The sequence below is a fragment of the Pteropus vampyrus genome, unplaced genomic scaffold (genome assembly GCF_000151845.1).
Source record: "Pteropus vampyrus isolate Shadow unplaced genomic scaffold, Pvam_2.0 Scaffold237, whole genome shotgun sequence".
Lineage (NCBI taxonomy): Eukaryota > Metazoa > Chordata > Mammalia > Chiroptera > Pteropodidae > Pteropus > Pteropus vampyrus.
In genome coordinates this window covers 1,311,601-1,325,261 of record NW_011889018.1, presented here as the reverse complement: position 1 = coordinate 1,325,261, position 13,661 = coordinate 1,311,601, and the positions used below count along the sequence as shown (strand labels likewise).

At 45.5% G+C, this 13,661-nt stretch overlaps 1 protein-coding gene across 1 annotated transcript; it reads left to right on the top strand.

Annotated features, from left to right (window-relative positions):
* On the top strand, positions 1-8,430 carry TOMM20 (translocase of outer mitochondrial membrane 20). Its single transcript, XM_023519779.1, has 4 exons — positions 1-12; positions 141-288; positions 6,608-6,750; positions 8,142-8,430. Exons 1-4 carry the CDS (start codon positions 1-3, stop codon positions 8,184-8,186), a joined length of 348 nt encoding a protein of 115 aa, XP_023375547.1. The 3' UTR covers positions 8,187-8,430.
* The last annotated feature ends 5,231 nt before the right edge of the window (positions 8,431-13,661 follow it).

The window sequence follows — 13,661 nt, the reverse complement described above, 5'->3', positions numbered from 1 at the left end:
ATGTATTTCAAGGTAGAGACAAATAAGTTTAAGTATTTTTTCCTCACATTCATTTCAGTGTAGATACTAAACTAATCCTCGCTAGTGTTGAGTCTTTTTTTATTTAGAATGAGCTTTTCAGTTTTTTGTTTTGTTTTTAGTGGCATGGTTTTCTGTGTATTGGTAATGTCACGTTATCAATTATTAAATGTTTTACTTCCAAACAGTTACCTGACCTTAAAGACGCTGACGCTGTTCAGAAATTCTTCCTTGAAGAAATACAGCTTGGTGAAGAGTTATTAGCCCAAGGTAATAGTCACGTAAACAAACAAAATTCAACCAAGTAAATTTGAAGATACAATCGGCCTCGTGAAACAATTCAGGAATGGGGCAGCATCCCATCCAGCAGCTAGAGGCACTTGCTCCTGGGGGTTGTACAAAATGGGAGATTTTTCTAGGAAGCAGGGTGGGGCGAGGGAGCTCTTAGTGAAAGGAAAGCGAGGAATATTATGGGGGAAGTAAAGGAGAAAGATTTTCATCGTCGTAGGTTGCCGGCCGTTTCTTTCTCTGCGGGATGGCGCAGGGCCTATGTCGCAGATTACCTTACTGGTTCTTGACCAGAAAATCCCAGACTGGTTCATTAAGATCGTTTCTGGAAGAGGTCGAAACTGCAATTAGATCGGGTATTAAATTTGGAGGTGTAGCATAATGGGCTTTTAGCAGGACTGACGCCATTTGGGGCCAATGGCTTTTTTTAATAGTCATTAAATGACTAGGAAACTAGGTAGAATTGATCACACTGATATAAATTTATGGTGATAATGGATGGATTTTTTCGGTGTATTATTGTTACGAGCAAAGTTGGTGGGTACGTTGCCGGTCGCGCTCAGAGAAGCCAACGTCCGAAGCGGCAGTTTTTGCAGAGAAAAAGGTTTATTTGTCAAGCAGCCAAGTGAGGAGACGAGATGAGACTTAGATCAGTCTCCCTGGGTAAAGACTCGGAGTACATGTAGAGGATTAGGGTATGGAGAAACGACACGTATTTATGCGTTTGAATTCATGAGTCTTGATCGGGCAGTCTTGGAATTTAGCCACCTAAGGTAGGACCAGGGAAGGTGGGAGAAAGCACAAAGGAATTCCGAGCGGCAGGGTCTGGCCGAGCGAGATCCAGGGGCACCCCTCGCCCCTGTCCGCGAGGGCTGGGTCTGCGCACCCAGGTTCCGGCTAGAGGCGGACTTTAGTTCCTCCACCCGACGGGGCCAGTTGCGGTCCATCTGTTGGCTGTCTATGCATGACGAGCCCCCGGGACCGGTCTGATCCAGCGTGGTCTGGTGGTCTCCTAGGCGCTATGAGAGAGGCCTGTTGTCATCTCCTGAAAGACACTAAAAACACTAGGAAAAAAACTAATAAGGTCTGGTTTCAGGGTTAGCACCCGGTTTCAGTATGGCTGTTTCTGAAGAAGGTATTCTGAATAGTCACGCGGCCCATAATAATGTTTCGGCAAGGGTGGACCACATGCAGTAGTGGCCCCATGTGAAATTATAATGGAGCTGAAAAATTCCTGTTGTTTTGGTGACTTTGTGGCTGTCGTAATGTCTCAAGTAGCACAACACATTACTCACGTGTTTGTTGTGATGCTGGTGTAAACTGTAGGGGAACAGAATTTGTCACCCCAAAAGGTGTCTCTTTGGCATAAGGATTACTTCAGGCTGGTTAATATTAAGAAATGCAGACAATGGAGAAACTCTGAAAACCAAGTAGACATTGCCCCTTGTAAAAGACGTTGACGTTTTAAGGGGGTCTCCCTCCCTGTGCAGGGCAGAGGGGGTGGTTACCAACGCAGAAGACAATGACTTAAGTCTGCAGCAACCTTACCCTTGTTTATTGTGCTTTTTCTGGTCACCTCCCACAACCGACTCCCACCACCTCCAGCGTCGTCATCTGTGTTCTGCAGAGGGTATTTAAGGTGGTGGCTTCAGCCATTTTGGGAAGGTTTTTGGTTTTTCTGGGTCTCTCATGTATATAGGAAGTATACGTGTTGTTAAACTTTTGTTTTTTTCCGCTACAAAACCTACTGGGCTGCCAGTTGTATAAAATTGCACACAGTGCTGTTTAGATGCACAAGTACTCATCATTGTGCTACAGTGGCCTAGTAACACTCGTCGTTACAGGATCATGCTGTACAGGCTGTGGCCTAGGCGCAGTGGGCGTGCAGTGGGCTGTACTGTCCAGGTTTGGTCAGCGCAGTCTGATGAAAATTGCCTGATGATCTGTTTCAATTACAAATTGAAGTAGTTGCTTATTAACAAAGAATGCTATCAAGTGTCAAGTTTCTCTTATTCTCATTGCTGTACCATAATAAATTTAGGCCGTACTCACTACGTGATAGGGCACTTGTGTTTTTTTGTTTTATAGGAAGAGATGAAAGGTTTAGGATGGTGATGACCATTATCTTTCTCAAGAAATAATTTTTTCATCATCTTTCTCAAGAAATAATTTTTTTCCCTTTTTTTGAGGAAGCAGTTATATTTTACTTGGGTGATATAGTAAGCTGATAATGTTTGTAAATAAAAATGGAAACACCTTACTAGAAAGTAATTATTAAACTTTCTTTCCCAGGATACATAGAAAAAAATGGGAGGTTCAGTAAGGGCATTGAAATCCTCTCAAGGAGCATTTGAGAGTCTATATTTATATTACTTCAAGATCTGAAAAGAAAAATCTATGTCTGTAGTAATGTCTGTGTCTAAGGGTGTAGTTCGTAATATTTCAATTCATGCAAACATTCTCAAGTAAATTTTGTTTTTCATGAACGTAAAGATATCTTATACTATCAAAATTTTCTAACCTCCCAAATGTAAACATTTTAAATTAATTTACTAACACTAAGATATTAGAATATAGTGTGCCCCTAGTTGTATTTGGATTATCTTGGAGGTCCATGCACTGTGGCTGGCTGGCTGTCTGATTTGAGCTGTTAGATCCATGTTGAGAAGGACAGTTACCCGCCGTGGTCGGGGAAGTCAGGGAGGGACAGGAGGAAGAGTTGTTCTTTTTTCCAAGTTCACTATCCACTCTTCAGTGTAACACGCCCAGAGGATTACTTAGCTGCCCAGCTGCCCAGCTGCCCTGCTTCTGGTGGAAACTGCCAGTCCGGCCAGAGGTAGAAGACAGGTGGCGGGAATTGGGGAAGAGGTCGACCTCAGAGTCAGCCAGGTGAAAGCATAAGCAGTTTGGGCAGCGCACTTCATCGCTCGACAGGCTCTTCGTCACCCAGGCATCTCCGTGAGTACCCTGTTAACCGAGCAGGATCTCATCTCCCGATGTGTGAATGGGATCGAGTCGCAAGTGCAAGAGGAAGTGGTTTCTCCTGCGCTGAGCCGCAGTCGTTCGTGAGCCGTCCCAGTGTATCTTGAAGTGCCGGGAGGTTCTCAGAGGATCAGAGTCAGGGGATCCCCGTGTCCCACGCGTACCTCTCCGGTAGCAGCTCTTTCCATATAGTAGTGAGGATTAATATCCTCAGGCAAATTTCCTTTCCTGCCTGTCAGTTCAGTGGCCGACATGAGTATTCAGTGACCAGGTGGCATCTTAACATCCCTATGGGGGGCGCTGAGTTTCTGTGCTCTCACTGAGCCTGCCAGTCTCCTAGGACCTGCGTTCACCAACCCAGAAAGAAAGGAAATGATTTCTTGACAGAATTGGCTCAGTTTCACCTAAAGAGTTAGACATGGCCCAGTTCCCCGCATCAGGTTGCTAACAGACTAAGATTATAAATAAACGAACAGGAGAACCAGTCAGAGCAGAAGCGCAGAACACGAGGCAGACAGCAGTCAGGGAAGCATCTCGGCGATCCGAGCGGCAGCCGCCCAACTGTGAGGCAGCACTGCTTCCGTCCCGGGATGCTGGACTCGGTCCTCCCGGGCCATGTGACCGGCGGCGTACGTGATGCTTCCGGCGACCTTGGTACAGTTGTTCCGCCTGGGCCGTGTGACAGGTGGCTTACGTGATGCTTCTGGTGCTCTTGGTACAGTTATTCCGCCTTATCCACTGGGGACATGTTCCCAGACCCCCAGTGGATGCCCTAAACTGTGGATAGTACCCAAGCCTATGCATACTGTATCTCTTCCTGCACACACGTACACTTTATGGCTTCTCTTTGGTGTATTCGAATCGCCAGCATCACTACTTGTACACTTGGGGGCATTACTAAGTAAAATAAGGGTTATTTGAACACAAGCCCTGTGGTACCCGGACAGTCAACCAAGATGGCTCCTGAGTGACTAACAGGCGGGTTAGGGTACACAGCATGGAGTCGCTGGGCAGGGATGTTTCACGTCGCGGGGCATGGAGCAGGATGGCATGAGATTTCGTCACCCTACTCAGAACGGCGTGCAATTTAAAACTTAGGAATTGTTCATTTCTGGAACTTTCTGTTTAACACTCTTGGACCGTGGGTAATCGAAACTGGAAAGTGGGAGTGTGACGATGGGGCGGGGCACTGCCGCATTCACAAAAGAGGCGCCGTTTATGATCCCGCCGTGCGCTCAGCAGAGGTCTCGGCAGCGCCCACTTACACAGGAAGGGAGCTCGAGAGTTGCTGTGATTGAAGTGTCAGTTCCTGAACGTGTTCTGGACACACAGAGTTGTTCGGCACGGCTGTTGGATCTGTAGAAAGATCGTTGCCCCTGCCGATCAGCTTCGGGAGAGATCGAAGGACTTTATGATGTCTGTTCACAAGCAGGAGCCGTCAGCTGACTAGTCACTTGATTACCGACCGTCATCTGGGTCAGTACGCAACTCTGGCTTGACCTTTTGTGATGGGCAGCATTATGACATAATTTCAGTTCCTAGGAAAGGAATTAGCGGAGCAGGTCAAGATGGTGGCTGCCACACCCAGATGACAATGGCCAACATGGTCGGGGTATCCCGGACCCGTGTTTCGATGGGACATTTGCAGTCCCCAAAGTGGCAGCAGAGATTCAGAGAGGTTACGAAAGTCTTAGAAGCCTTTGCCCTGTGCAGGTACCATTGGACACCCCACAGTTTCAGACTTTGCCCAAGAGGTTTCCTGATCTCTCCACAACAGCCAGTCGGTGGAACAAGAAACACACCATCATATGATGGATTCAAGATCCTAGAATGAGCACTAGGAACGGCAGTCACTATACCCATGCCTGTGATCAGCTGACAAAGTCACGCACATGGAGTCTGATGGTGGAGACATTCCCCAAGACGCCCTGAGTGCCCTCCGGCCTGACAGGGCAGTCGAGTATGACAACTGCACCAGTCTGTAGGAAAAAGAGTTGATGAGCAGGGACAGTGTGAGACATTTTCTGTAGTCACAAGCTGCTTTCATAAAGGCCGTGGGCGCAACAGTTTTGTAGTGTCCTTGATTTGCTTTATAGTAGGCCTTCCCATAAAGAAAAGTCAGATTGGGAAGTTTAGTTATATGAGCATGGGCTTAATAACTTGAAGTAAATTTCTAATTTTTCTGAGCCTCCATTTCTACAGATATAAGGATAATGCTAGCACCTAACTAAAGACTATTGTGAAAATGACGTGAACCTATTCATAAAAGCCACCAAGAACAGTGCCTCTGGCACCTAGTAAATGTTAGTAGCCGTTCATATTAAGGCAGTGGACACACTCTGATGCTGTAGTGATGGATACCTGTCATATGTTTGTCCAAACCTGTAGAAGGTGCACGAGGCGTGAACCCTAATGTAAACGGTAGATTCTGCGCGATAACGATGTGTTGATACAGGTTCACTGGTTGTGACCAATCAATGTCTCTTCTGGCGAGGGATGTTGATGGGGAGGCTGTGGGGCTGCAGGGGATACCTAGGAAGTCTCTGTGCTTTCCCGCGGTTTTTCAGTACATTAAGAGGATTTCCTGCATAGCAGGGTCCTGTACAGAAGAATACTTTGTTTGAAACCAAATTTAACGGTGCAAAGTTCATTTGCTCCAAGACAATTTTTGGCGTTTGATTTAAAATGGGAATAACTGAGGATAAGGACCACCAAGCAGATACTTGATTCAGTTGAGCAAACCTTCAAAAACTATAAGCCTTGTGTATTATTTTTCTTTCAAAGGTCGCACATCTGTTTTAGGAAATTTATAGGTAAATAAAAAAATCCTACCACTCAAGAATCACTGTTTTGTTACCTGTCCCGGCCACCTCAGTTATTGTGAATATTTTGCCCGTTAGCATTTTTAACAAATTTTTTTTTCTTTGACTTGCATGGGATTAGTTTAAAGTGAAGTTGGGTCTCCTTGCTCCCTCAGTCCCCAGCCTTCCAGTTCATTCTTCTTACATAGAGAGGAACGATTTCATCGTTAGCAACTTCTTATGTGGCCTTTCAGAAATATTCTGAGTCTATGAAAAGTGATATATTTGGATGTTCCGCTCCTTAATTTTCCTCTTTTTGTATGTGTTGAAGACACTTCACATCAGTACAGATAATCTGACTCATGTTAATGGTTCATAATATTCAGTTATTTCCAAGTGTTTGCTTGCATGATATTTTGGCAGTGTCGCTTAGAGACACAGTGACGACTTCAGAATGGAATTTTTGACGAAGGGCAAGGCTTTTCAGGTTACGCATTATTTTTATATAAATCTTCCAGGTGAATATGAGAAGGGTGTAGACCATCTGACAAATGCCATTGCTGTGTGCGGACAGCCACAGCAGTTACTGCAAGTGTTACAGCAAACTCTTCCACCGCCAGTGTTCCAGATGCTTCTGACTAAGCTTCCAACAATTAGTCAGGTAAGGATTTGAAATGTTATAAATTGAAAGTAGAATCTGAAAGTTAAACGTTTAGGGACGTTAGTTTTTTAAAGTGAGTGGATATGGTGGAATTATGAAACTCATCCATATAACGAAAACAGTACTCAAGATAACAGTGCTTGAAATGTTCTTCCCTAATGGAAAAACATCCAAAAGGCTGGCCAGAGGGGGATCAGGAAGTGTGTCTCTTAGAATTAAATCTCGGGCTGTAATATTCACATCCCAAAATTCAGGCCACTCTTGTCTGCCTTCTAACACTAGCTTTCTGCCTACTCTTGTGAGACCGTGCATTCAGTCCAGTGGATGGCAGAGGGCAGAGGAGCCGAGGTGGCATAGCCCAGAGGTTAGTGATCAGGGACCCTGGACCTCCTGACCTCACCTGCCTAAAGGCCTCAGAACCATTGCTGCTGTCAGGGGGTGGCTTTGAGTTAGGAATCGTTTCACTACATCCCCAAATTCCTATTGGCTCGTACAAAATACCATTTGTCTACACGCGGTCCATAACTTAAGACTTAATTAAAATGCATTCTGTTCATTTTTGATCCTTCCCAAAGAGCCCAAATGAATCTACTTTTTGGAATAGCATGTCCGTTACATGTATTAATTTCCACATTTGCTATGATTAAAGATTAGTAAAATGACGGATTAATTCTTGAAACCGACCTTTACTCAACTAGATTGGAAAGAGACTAAACAGAAAGGTCCCAGAGTTTTAAGGGAGAAGGTTAAAAAAGCAAGGACTTGGTTTTAATCCTTTTTATTTAATGTGGTTCCCGGTCTCTATCAGAATCTTGCGTTTAGCGTTATTTGCACTTCGAAAGCAGCGTAGTGTATAGTGCTTTGGTGAAAATTGACATGAGCTTGATGTCTTTTGAAGCATAGATGGATTCAGGGTGATGCCCGAATTCCTCTCTGTAAAGATGACCTTGTTTACTCAGTTACCTTGTTTCATGTTATTTGGAAATGCTTTCAAAATGCTAATTTCAGAGTACTGTATTCCTTCCTCATGACTTCGAGCATTTCCAGTCCAAAAAGGGAAATGTTTGAAGCGCAGAATGATCAGTATTCTTAGCACCAATCAGTATTTTTAGTTTATGTGGGAGCAAGAAGAGATCTTAAATTCATTTCAGTTTCAGTTATGTAATTGGCTGACGTGTCACAGTATGATGTCATGCCTTCGTTAATTTGAATTTTGAAATGAAACTGACAGTAAGATGATAATGTATAAAAGGTTTAGTGTTGAAATCTCAGAATGGGTAAACTAGCAAGATTTGAATCTTTGAATGCAGAGCATTTTATATTGAATTTAGAATCCTGATTAAATACTTACACTTTTTAAAAGTTAAAACATTTTATTTTTCCTCTTTCAGAGAATCGTAAGTGCTCAGAGCTTGGCTGAAGATGATGTGGAATGAAAAACAAATTTCAGCGTAATAATATCAATTAAAAATATTTTTAAAATCCTAACTTGGAAGATGAGCAGCTGTGGGGGAATAAGGGCACATGTGCTTGCTATGGACCGTCCTGCACTGAAATCTGCCAAAGTTAATTTTTACTTTGTGTAGATCCATTTGTCTGTTTTATTTATTTTTCCCAGTGAAGAGTGTATTTTGATAGAGAGCTTTTCATTTTATAAATACACTATGAGTTACTGAAATATCATGGATTTTGTTTATTCCTAAACTTTTTTATTTGAATTTTCCTTTTACCTTGTTTTCCCTTAATTCGAAGTTTTCCGTTGTTCGTTTTTGAAGGGCAAAAAAAGCGAAGGGGAAGCTGAAGGATGCAGTTTTTAAGCTAATACATTTTGCTGCACATCAGAAAATTGGATCGAAACGTGATTGTGTTGATCAAAACTGAGTATTAAAATCTTTGAGATCATTTATTTGCATTTAATCTCTTAAATATGTGAGATGAGCTGCTGTGTTGTATTAACGACCCCCTCCCCCCCAATCCTGTGTATCAGTCTTGAAACGTTTTGTTTAAATCAGTGGCTTAGTGTGTTCTAGATATTTAACTCCTGGTGTTTTAGATGATACGTAGCTGCGGATAGCACCGGGAACTAGACCCGCGTGCCTCTAATCTCGCTGCGAGCTTCGCCCGTTATTGCCTGCCCGCTCTCCTCGTCTCTGAGATGAGGGAACTGGTCGCCGATGCAGAGAAGTGTCCCTTCAGCCTCGCATTTATTTGGTTCTGTTCGGCATCATCAGATCCACCTTCTCCTGCGGTGTGTGTTTGGGCAGCCAGGCCTTGCAATGTTTTCGTCTCTGAATTTTGCATGCTCGCCTGACTTAGTGTTTCTGAATCGATCTCTTGTTTTAAGGTATAACGTGTTGATTTTCACTGAAATCATAATGGTCTGTCACTACTCTTGTAAATTAATATGAAACTTCACCTTTAAGGTAACTGGGATGAAATGCTTATTAAAATGTTTCTCGCTTTTATCTTCAGTGTACTTCCTTAATCCTTCATTTTCTTGTTACGATGAGAATCAGGTGCAGCTCGTAGCTCAAGGCTTGCAGAGAACAGGGGTAATGGGACCTCTCACTCGCAAAATAGTGACGTTTTCTGCAGTCACAGATTCATCATCACACCTGCAGATAAAGATCTCCGGTCCTCGGTGGTATCTGTTGAACTGAGCAGCGTTTCTTGTTGAAAGGTTGCGTTTATTCCATCTGGAGAGATCCCCAAAGTGTCTGTGTGTGCTAGGCTTTTAGCTTTGTTTTACTTAAACTTTTCTTCGCCCTGGGGTTTCATGGTGGCCGTGGGGTAGTGCGTTTCTGCCTCTGGAGAGCCGCACAACCTCGCACACGTACGTCGTGTTGCCTCTCTGAAGTCACCCGCTATTCTCATCTGTAAAAGTAGAACCAGGTGACTCACACGTAATGACTCCCCTGGGTACCTTCCAGGTCTGTGGTCCTGATCCTTTAGACGGCTGGCTTTGATTACACCCAGCATGCTTGTGGGGGTCCGGGTGACCAGTACAAACATGCTGGGTAGTCAGTTTCACTAACGGGGTCCCCGGTCCAAAGCAGCGTAGTGGGGATTGTCTGATTGGAAACCGTCGCCTGTCCCAGACAAAGGGAGCACCCGGGACGGGCCTCCGAGGGGCGAGAGGAGTGGGCAGAGCTCAGGGCCGGAGGGGGCGTGGTTGGGGGAAAGGAGCAATAGAAGGATGGGCCGGAGGAGCCGCGAGCCGGTTGGCAGAGCGAAGGGTCTGTCTGCTTCGATTTGGCCTTCGAGGACTGAGTGTCCCAGAGAAGTGGCGCAGACAGCCCCGCGACACTGGGCTTTCTGGGGAGTGCCCAGCTGTGATGCGACGCTTGTCGAAAGGCGGCGGTGTCTTCAGAGCGGACTACGCCGGGCACGTTTTCTTATTTAGATGACAGCTTTGGCGCTTTGAGAGCAGATACGAATTTTGAAAGGAGCTGTTAGTTTGAAAAAGAATGTTTTCCCCCGACACATAATTGCCAAACGCTGTTTCCTGTCTAGAGTTTTACCCGTAAGGGGGTGGGACCAGGCGGTCACAGCGATGCTGGCCAAAGGGAGCTCGGCCCAAGGTTTAAGCAGGTGAAAACGGCTCGCGTGTTCCTGTGCGCTTGTGTTGCTCTCATGGTAAAAATCTGGAGATGCGGTGCACGCTGGCTGCCGCTGGGCAAAGATCTGTCGTTAGGTCCCACAGTTTGCACTTAAAGTGAAAGCGTTGAAACGATAGCTTGCCTGGTGGCAGCGATGCTGTTGACAGACAACCAGGACTTCACATTTAATGTATGTAAAACCTAGTACTGTGAGCACAGCAGGCGGGCAGTGTTCGAGTCCTTTTCCCCTTGATAGGTCTGACGTTTGTACCACGCAGCTGCCTGATGTTGAATCAATCTATGGACCAGAGTGTAAATGAATTATTATTCCAGAAGAGATTTTGAGGTCATTGGTATATCGTGCAGATAATCATACAATATTTTCTTTTCTGTAACATAAAAATGCAGTTTTATTGATGCTTGTGCCTCAGCTGTTTAAGTGCATATTAAAAGGCTTGGAGAAAATATTGGCTTGGTGTGTATTTGCAGAAGTGAATTCTGCTGAATTTGATGACTCAGAATAGTGGCACCTAACCGTTTGTAGGTTGACATCCCTTTGAGGATGTGGACAGCTGTGCAGCTTCTCCCCAGGACCAGACACACTCGTCTTTGACTTCAGGGCCTTCACAGATCCCAGGTTAGGGGCTTAGGCTCCAAAGTCCGCAGGTGCGGGCCCTGCGTGGCTGTGGCTTTCCACCTTCGGCAAGCGTCAGCCACCTGGAAGGCAAGGCAAACAAGCCTGGGCCCGGAGCGCGGGTCGTGGGCTTTTCCAACAAGTCCTAGGTTCTGGTGCTGCCGGTCTGCGTCCGCTTTGACTGGGACACAGACAGTGACGCCCAGTGGTGATGTGAGAAACGTAACCAGGAAATTCTTATTAAAATGCCAGCCGTATTAAGGTCACAGACGGTGTACTTCAGCACTCTGTGAAAATGCCATTCAGCGTGATGAAAAGCCAGCTGATGGTAGCGGAACGCCCAGTACTACACTGATCGTGAACTGAGGCGCATAGACCATCGTTATCAGACTTGACGTTCGAGATAGGTCAGTCCACTTAAATGTACCTGGGGAACGTGTCTCAGAAAATAACCCACCAACTGGACAGGTCAGTTAAGCAAAAATCGTATTCCCTAAGCATTTCAGTTGTGAGTGTTAAAATTTTGACTCCATGTCCTGGGGTGAATCACATTGATTTTTTTCCCTTTTTGGATACTAGGTTTCTAGAAAATTATATAAATCACATATAATATTTTAAACCTTTTAAAGGCGACAGCTGTGTTCTGGAAACAGTCCAGTTGGCGTTGTGGAGATGCCCTGTTTAATTTCTACTGATCTTGATAAGGGAGCCAAATACGTTGATGTGATTGACTCAGTTTACCCAGAGTGACAAGAATAGTCCCTAGAGGTTGAACATAGTGACGACTCGAGTGGCCTCACCCTACACGCCCCCCCCGCCCCCCAGAGGACAGCTCTGGTCCCAGCAGAGGCTGACCCGTCTGTAAAGCAGTCATTTCAGTTGTCCCATTGCTGACACGGTTTTCAGAAGCTTCCACCGGAGTAGGACTCCAGCAGCAAGTGTGGAAACCCAGCTCGAATGAGCTCAAGAAGCGGCGGCATTTGTGAGCTCCTGGGGACGAGGAGGTCTAGCCTTCAAGCTGAGAACGCGGCGGCTCCCCAAACCGGGATGGCGCCTCCATCCGCTGCTCACGGCGCTTCCTTCGCTTTCGCTCAGACTTGAAGAGGCTGGAGCTAAACGATGAAGTCGCTTTTCTGATCTCTAGAACGTGTTAAGTTGACTCTCACGCTCTTACAAGGTGGCAGTTCTTTTACTGCCAAAGAAACGCGCCCAGTGTTGCCTGGGAAGAGATTCAGGCCCCCCAGCCCCAGCCGTGTGGGGGTGCGATTCACAGAGATCGCGTGTGTGTACAGTGCGATGTTCCGATGTCCATACACAGTGTGAAGTGATTGTCGTAACCGAGGTCATTAACATATCCTCACCTGAGTTACCTTTGTGTGTGTGGCGAGCATACTGGAGATCTGCTCTGCCAATGTCAAGTCCAGAATCCGCCATGCGCTACAGTCACCTTGCTGCACATTAGATCTCTGACTCACACCTGAAAGTTTGTGCCCTTGGACCCACATCCCCCACCCCCACCCCCACCCTGACCCAGCTTCTGGTAACCGATTGTTTTAGCTTCCACGTGTAAGTGGGGTCACGCAGTATTTGTCGTTCTGTGTCTGGCTTATTTCACTCAGCATATCCTCCAGGTTCGTTCATGTCAGATGCGGCAGAATTTCCTTTCTTAAGGCCGAATACGCCATCGCGTTCGTCGCGTTTTATTCATGCGTTCGTCCACGGACGCTTAGGTCGTTCCCGTACCTTGACTGTCAATGATGCTGTAGTCGAACACGATAGTACAGACGTCTCTGAGACAGTGATTTCATTTCTTTCAGACATGTCCCCGGAGGCGGAACTGCTGGGTCATGTGGTAGTTCTGTTTTTAATTTTGTGAGGCCTCCGTCGTCTCCCACAGTGGCCGGGTCAGTTTACATGTCCGCGGTGCACGCGGGTTCCCTTTCTCCTCGTGCTCACCAACGCTGACCTTTTGACATTTTGGTGGTAACCATTCTAACAGGTGTGAGGTGCCATTGTTTTGATTTGCATTTCCCTGATGATCAGCGACGTTGAGCATTTTTTTATATACCCGCTGGCCATTTGTATGTCTCGAAAAATGTTCAGCCATTTGCCCAGTTTTAAATTGGGACGTTTATTTTTTCGCTATTGAGTTACATGAGTTCCTTACTTTTGGATCTTAATCCCTTATCAGATGCATGGTTTGCAAATGTTTTCTTCCGTTCCGTAGGCCGCCTTTTCATTTTGTTGATGGTTTATTTTGCCGCGCAGAGGTTTTGGTTTGATGTAGTCTCATCTGTTTTTTGCTTTCGTTGCCTGTACTTTTGGTGTCATTCAAAAAATTGTCGCCAACACCGGTGTCAAAGAGCTCTTCCTCTGTGTTCTCTTCTAGGAGTTTTACGACCGGTTTCAGGTCTGTGTTTAGGTCTTTGATCCATTGTGAGTTGAGTTTTGTATATACAGTGAGGTGAAGGGTTACTTTCTTTTGTGTGTGTATATCCAGTTTTCCCAGCATCACTTATTCGAGACTGTCCTTTCTCTGTTGTATATTCTTGGCTCTTTTGTCAAAGATGAGTTGACTGTAGACTCAGGACTTGAATTAGGGAGGTAACTGGCACTGTACTTAGCTACCTACTTGACAGATAGGACGAGGGACTTGGGAGGACTTTTTCTACAATAAT

Bases quoted from the DNA above. Each gene is read 5' to 3' on its own strand.
- TOMM20 (XM_023519779.1), top strand. The intron at 289-6,607 runs GTAATAGTCACG...TAAATCTTCCAG, and splicing joins TGAAGAGTTATTAGCCCAAG to GTGAATATGAGAAGGGTGTA. The intron at 6,751-8,141 runs GTAAGGATTTGA...TTCCTCTTTCAG, and splicing joins AGCTTCCAACAATTAGTCAG to AGAATCGTAAGTGCTCAGAG.